A 7,129-nucleotide genomic window follows, 5' to 3' on the forward strand; every position below is an offset into this window, starting at 1 on the left:
GCCGCCCGCCGGGGGGGCCAGCCACATCATCGTCATCGGGGGGGACACGGAGTTCTCTGCCAGCTCCGCTTACCGCTTCCACAGCGACACGTCCCAGTGGTCCAAGTTCGGGGACGTCACCGCCAAGCGCATCAGCTGCCGCGCCGTGACGTCGGGCAACAGGCTGTACGTGGTCGGGGGCTACTGCGGCGCCCAGCGCTGCAAGACCCTGGACTGTTACGACCCCTCGTCCGACACCTGGCGCAGCGTCACCACGGTGCCCTATTCCCTCATCCCCACTGCCTTCGTCAGCACCTGGAAGTACCTGTCGGCCTGAGTCACCCTCTGCCGAGGAACCGTACGTGGTCGGGGGCTACTGCGGCGCCCAGCGCTGCAAGACCCTGGACTGTTACGACCCCTCGTCCGACACCTGGCGCAGCGTCACCACGGTGCCCTATTCCCTCATCCCCACTGCCTTCGTCAGCACCTGGAAGTACCTGTCGGCCTGAGTCACCCTCTGCCGAGGAACCTGGAAGGTAAACGAGCATAAAATCATAGAAGATGTGGGGTTGGAAGGGACCTTGAAAGGTCATCTAGTCCAGACCCCCCCCTGCAGTGCACAGGGACGTTTTTGACCTAGATCAGGTTGCTCAGAGCCCGGTCAAGCCTGAGCTTGGATGTCTCCAGGGATGGGGCCTCCAGCACCTCTCTGGGCAACCTGGGCCAGGCTCTCACCACCCTCACAGCCCAGGATTCCCTCCTCATGTCCAACCTCATTCTCCTCTCCCAGTTTTAATCCATCCCCCCTTGTCCTCTCCCTCCCTGCCCTTGTCCCAAGTCCCTCCCCAGCTTTCCTGGAGCCCCTTCAGGCACTGGAAGCTGCTCTAAGGTCTCCCTGGAGCCTTCTCTTCTCCAGGCTGAACACCCCAACTCTCCCAGCCTGTCTCCAGAGCAGAGCTGCTCCAGCCCTCAGATAATTTTTTGTGGCCCTTTTCTGGACTCAACCCAGAGCTCCCCTAAATACCTTTGCACTGCACAAGTCTTAAAGCCTATGGGGTGGATGCAGGTGGATCCAGACTGGAGTTGTCCTAGAGGACAGCCTTGTGCCAACACCAGCTCCAGAAACGTGCTGCCAGGCTGCTGGTTTGGGATCTAAAACCCTGCAGGAGAGAGAAAGTCTCTTTAGGTGCTGAAATGTTGTGAGGAGATTAGTATAAATAACAAGACACTTAACCTGGCATCCCAGCCAGTCTTGGCCTATGCAAAGAGTTTGGGGAATGCTGTCTGAGGGGAGGATTGGGTGTCCCTGGTACAGACAGGAGCTGGGATAGACCCGGCGGTGCCAGGGGGGGACTGGCTGCTGATTTTAGCTCAGCCTCCTCCTCCTGGTGCCATGGTTAATCTGTTAGTGGCACCCAAATGTCTTGTGGGACATGAGGGCCAGGAGCTGGTGCCAGAACAAGATTAAAGCTGGGATTTAGTCCCAGAATGGTTGGTAATTGCATTTATAAGACAAGCCCTGTCTACATATAAACACAGGGTTTCTCCACTTCTAATTATTCTCTGGTGTCCCTTTCATGCCATTGCTTTCCTGCCACACAGTGATTCAGGTTTTTTAAAAAAATGGCAACTGGAGTTAAACCTTTCTAAAGGCTCTTGGCAAAAAAGATGCAGAGAATCACAGATCCCTGCAGGTTCCTTTTTCTTTTCCCCTTGGAACAGGTCTGCTACCCCAAATGAACTTGTTTAAGATCGTTAAATGTCCTGTGACTCCTTTAGAAGATTCCTGGGTGTAGAGGGCAACGAGCAGCTCCAGGAAGGCAGGGTTTGAGGTCTGGAGGCCTGGGAGTGCTCTTGGATTTGCTGCTCACAACACTTTCTCCTGCACTACAGGTTTCACACCAGATTTTGCCAGTGTCTTGCTTCACTGAGGATCCAGACACAAGACACAGGCAGTGGGAGCACCTTGTCCTACCAGCAAGTCTGCGACATGTCCTGGACACCAGCCCTTGTGTGGATCCCACTGGCATCATCACCACAGCTTTGGCTCTGAACCCTTCTGTAAATTCCTGTCATTCAGACCATGGAGGGGACACACACAGAGGGACCTCCTTGGGCTGGCTGCTTGTGCTGTCCCTTCAGACAGCACAAGTTTCCCCAGTTTTCTCCTAACTCACGTGATCTCAGAGCAGGAACCAGAGCAACGTTGGGTTTTTTAAACTTGTTCACTGAGTATTTTAAATGGTGTTTACTAGGAAGGGCAGAGGAACTTCCCAAGTAACTGGTAGCAGGTTCTGGACTGCTGCTGTCTGCTGGGACTTGGAATGCAGGCAGCACCAGAGGCACTTGCCTGAAATGTCTTTCCACGTGACGGTTCTTTCCCCATGGGCTGGTTTTGTACCTTTTTTTTTTTTGGGCAGCCACATCATCGTCATCGGGGGGGACACGGAGTTCTCTGCCAGCTCCGCTTACCGCTTCCACAGCGACACGTCCCAGTGGTCCAAGTTCGGGGACGTCACCGCCAAGCGCATCAGCTGCCGCGCCGTGACGTCGGGCAACAGGCTGTACGTGGTCGGGGGCTACTGCGGCGCCCAGCGCTGCAAGACCCTGGACTGTTACGACCCCTCGTCCGACACCTGGCGCAGCGTCACCACGGTGCCCTATTCCCTCATCCCCACTGCCTTCGTCAGCACCTGGAAGTACCTGTCGGCCTGAGTCACCCTCTGCCGAGGAACCTGGAAGGTAAACGAGCATAAAATCATAGAAGATGTGGGGTTGGAAGGGACCTTGAAAGGTCATCTAGTCCAGACCCCCCCCTGCAGTGCACAGGGACGTTTTTGACCTAGATCAGGTTGCTCAGAGCCTGGTCAAGCCTGAGCTTGGATGTCTCCAGGGATGGGGCCTCCAGCACCTCTCTGGGCAACCTGGGCCAGGCTCTCACCACCCTCACAGCCCAGGATTCCCTCCTCATGTCCAACCTCATTCTCCTCTCCCAGTTTTAATCCATCCCCCCTTGTCCTCTCCCTCCCTGCCCTTGTCCCAAGTCCCTCCCCAGCTTTCCTGGAGCCCCTTCAGGCACTGGAAGCTGCTCTAAGGTCTCCCTGGAGCCTTCTCTTCTCCAGGCTGAACACCCCAACTCTCCCAGCCTGTCTCCAGAGCAGAGCTGCTCCAGCCCTCAGATAATTTTTTGTGGCCCTTTTCTGGACTCAACCCAGAGCTCCCCTAAATACCTTTGCACTGCACAAGGCTTAAAGCCTATGGGGTGGATGCAGGTGGATCCAGACTGGAGTTGTCCTAGAGGACAGCCTTGTGCCAACACCAGCTCCAGAAACGTGCTGCCAGGCTGCTGGTTTGGGATCTAAAACCCTGCAGGAGAGAGAAAGTCTCTTTAGGTGCTGAAATGTTGTGAGGAGATTAGTATAAATAACAAGACACTTAACCTGGCATCCCAGCCAGTCTTGGCCTATGCAAAGAGTTTGGGGAATGCTGTCTGAGGGGAGGATTGGGTGTCCCTGGTACAGACAGGAGCTGGGATAGACCCGGCGGTGCCAGGGGGGGACTGGCTGCTGATTTTAGCTCAGCCTCCTCCTCCTGGTGCCATGGTTAATCTGTTAGTGGCACCCAAATGTCTTGTGGGACATGAGGGCCAGGAGCTGGTGCCAGAACAAGATTAAAGCTGGGATTTAGTCCCAGAATGGTTGGTAATTGCATTTATAAGACAAGCCCTGTCTACATATAAACACAGGGTTTCTCCACTTCTAATTATTCTCTGGTGTCCCTTTCATGCCATTGCTTTCCTGCCACACAGTGATTCAGGTTTTTTAAAAAAATGGCAACTGGAGTTAAACCTTTCTAAAGGCTCTTGGCAAAAAAGATGCAGAGAATCACAGATCCCTGCAGGTTCCTTTTTCTTTTCCCCTTGGAACAGGTCTGCTACCCCAAATGAACTTGTTTAAGATCGTTAAATGTCCTGTGACTCCTTTAGAAGATTCCTGGGTGTAGAGGGCAACGAGCAGCTCCAGGAAGGCAGGGTTTGAGGTCTGGAGGCCTGGGAGTGCTCTTGGATTTGCTGCTCACAACACTTTCTCCTGCACTACAGGTTTCACACCAGATTTTGCCAGTGTCTTGCTTCACTGAGGATCCAGACACAAGACACAGGCAGTGGGAGCACCTTGTCCTACCAGCAAGTCTGCGACATGTCCTGGACACCAGCCCTTGTGTGGATCCCACTGGCATCATCACCACAGCTTTGGCTCTGAACCCTTCTGTAAATTCCTGTCATTCAGACCATGGAGGGGACACACACAGAGGGACCTCCTTGGGCTGGCTGCTTGTGCTGTCCCTTCAGACAGCACAAGTTTCCCCAGTTTTCTCCTAACTCACGTGATCTCAGAGCAGGAACCAGAGCAACGTTGGGTTTTTTAAACTTGTTCACTGAGTATTTTAAATGGTGTTTACTAGGAAGGGCAGAGGAACTTCCCAAGTAACTGGTAGCAGGTTCTGGACTGCTGCTGTCTGCTGGGACTTGGAATGCAGGCAGCACCAGAGGCACTTGCCTGAAATGTCTTTCCACGTGACGGTTCTTTCCCCATGGGCTGGTTTTGTACCTTTTTTTTTTTTTTTTAATACAGCAGTTGTGTAGTTTTATTACTCAGCCTGGAGCTGCTTCAATAAATCTGAATAAAATCCATCATGTCCCTTGCCTGATCTGTGTGCTCCAGCTGCAGGTTTTTCTAGCCCACACTTGAGATAATGTTTAGCAAAAGAGTGAAGAGCATTTCCTGCTTGAGCCCAAATCTCCATCCAGGGCTCAGATCTTCCTCTGTCTTTGCTACATGGAAAAAGCTCAGGTCTCATACTTTCTAGCTTTGAAGGACACACTAATCTGTTTAAAACTCCAAAGATTAAGCTCTTCTCTGCCCTTACCTGGTCAGCCTTCATGGAGTTGGGTTTCCTGCCAACAAGAACAAAGTGCTGCCACTTCTGGTCCCTGCTGCAGGTGAGGGTGGGGGCTGTGGTTGGGAAGGAAAAGCTCTGCTAAGGGGGGAGGTAGGAGACAGGAATCAGCATGGTCAGAGGAAACAGGCATGAAGGTACAACCAACTGTCTCACCACAGGAGCATGGTTTGGGTGTGATCCATTAAATAAATCAATGCCACAACCCTTCCTAGCTGCTAGTATAGGCAAGAACTGGCAAGACTGGAAGGAAGCAAGCTGCCCTGCTGCTGGTGGCTGAAGCAGATAAACTGACTTCATTTCCCTCCTGTTTTCTGTCAGCCCCAAGGCTGGGCCTTTCTCCCTTTACCCTTGTTGTGCCACCTCTCTGAGCCCACAGCCTGCCCTGCAAACCCAGCCTGGAGCACCACAGGCAGCAACCTCAAGTCACGGAGTCATTTTGGTTGGAAAAGACCTTTAACATCACCAAGTCCAACCATCCAGCAGCTGCAGTGTGGGCAGCTCCCAGCTTGGCATGCACGAGCACGGGCAGGTGAGGGAGTTTGCAGCCCAGGGGAAAGTCCCAGCTCAGGACACGGCTGGGACTGGGAGCCAGCAGGAAACATCTCCATCCCTGTTGGCAGGCAGGGAGCTGCTTCACCTTTATCATACCTTCCTGAAGGTCGGACAAAGTCTGACTTTGCTCAGCAAGGCAGAGGAAGGGAGGTTTCATTCATGGCCATTTGAGCAGCAGCTGCTTTGTTTGTGCTGCCAAGCAATAAGGGTTTGGCTCCCAGCCACGTCCGCCTTGTGCACCAGGGACAGAGCTGCTCCCAGCACCAGGGTCTCTGGCTGCCTCCTGCCCCCCGTGCTGGGCTGTCATCTGAGCCCCTCTGATGGGATTTTCAGGCAGGGGAGGGGAGCAGCCCTGCTGCTGAAGCCTTTTGCAAGAGTCTGGGAATTGTTTCCTCCTTTCAAACTACACTTACAGCTCAGGACCTCGCAGGGAAAACCGGCACTTCCAGCACACCTGGGCTTGGCTGCTCCTCGGTGGCTTCTGCTGCTGGCAACAAAGAGCCAGAGCTCAGTTCCTCCCCTTCATCCTGCCTCCCCTGGCAGAAAGCCCCGTGCTGTCCCCCCACCTCCACCTCCTCCTGGCAGGCACCAGCTCCCGGCCCAGCAGGGAGCACTCCTGGGGGAAAAAACAAGACACCTTTTTTTCTCTCTTGCATGCTTGATGCCCTCCCAGCAGACCTGTTTTCCCAGTTTGACATTTCCATGCATCAATCCAATCACTACTTTGATGCTGGGGCCAGAAGTTTGAGGCCAACTGGGCTGCAGGTGAGTTTGGTTTGTGGGTTAGCTTGGTTGCTAGGGCAGAAATCCCCCTCAACTAGCACAATTAATTTACAATCTTAATACAGTTCAACCTCAGAGCTCTCCTAGCCCAGAATCTGCCTCCCTCCAGCTGCAAGGGCCAGACCCCAGCTCACAAGCACATCTGGAAGAGGCCACACATGCAGACATCACTGGGCTCAAAACCAAGCCCCTCTAAGTGTGACATCCCTCTCCCGTGGGATGTTCCTCTGCTCACACAAAGCCTACAAGCCCCCATAGGCAGAGAAACATAGAACCACACAGACCCACCTCCCTCCTGGCCACAAGAGAAAGAGCCAGCATTGATTTTAAGTGAACTACATTGGTTTTATGCTTTCCTAGGTGCACTCAGCTCAGCTCAGCCCAGGCAGCACACAGCCTTGCTCTCCCCTCTCCACCGTGGATGGCCAGAGGACCAATGAACACACTGCAAAATAACAAGCACAGCAGCAACTGAGAAATTCCCTTTTTCTGGCTAAGATTGCATATGGATCATTCAAATGTGCTGTGGCACAGCCATCCCACATCTGTTGCAATGACACCCACAGCAGCCCAGGGAAGACAGAGCTCTAACTGCACACAGCGTGGTTGTGTCCCTGACTTCCAAAGGTTGAGAAGGACAAAGGACATCACACCTCCACCTGTCTGAAATCCCCTGAAAATCTGCATGTCACAGGCAGTCACCTGGGATGGCCTCAGGTCTAGTGACCCATCCAGTGAAAAGGCACCAACTGCTGCTCTACACCTGGAAGAGGAATGAGTGGAAGGAACATCTATGAGAGGAACATCTACATTGTGCTGCTCAACCAGGATTTTTCAGGCTCCCAGACTTGCAGCC

At 53.4% G+C, this 7,129-nt stretch overlaps 1 protein-coding gene across 1 annotated transcript in view; it reads left to right on the plus strand.

Moving 5' to 3' along the window:
* Positions 1 to 2,694, plus strand: part of LOC104388886 (kelch-like protein 25) — a 4,020-nt gene extending 1,326 nt beyond the window's left edge. The window contains exons 2-3 of the mRNA XM_009997812.1: positions 292 to 472; positions 2,310 to 2,694. Coding sequence (XP_009996114.1) covers positions 292 to 472; positions 2,310 to 2,694 — 566 coding nt within the window. The remainder of the gene's footprint in view (positions 1 to 291; positions 473 to 2,309) is intronic.
* Positions 2,695 to 7,129: the final 4,435 nt, after the last annotated feature.

The sequence above is a fragment of the Chaetura pelagica genome, unplaced genomic scaffold, assembly GCF_000747805.2.
Source record: "Chaetura pelagica isolate M959 unplaced genomic scaffold, ChaPel_1.0 scaffold595, whole genome shotgun sequence".
NCBI classification, from domain to species: Eukaryota; Metazoa; Chordata; class Aves; order Apodiformes; family Apodidae; genus Chaetura; species Chaetura pelagica.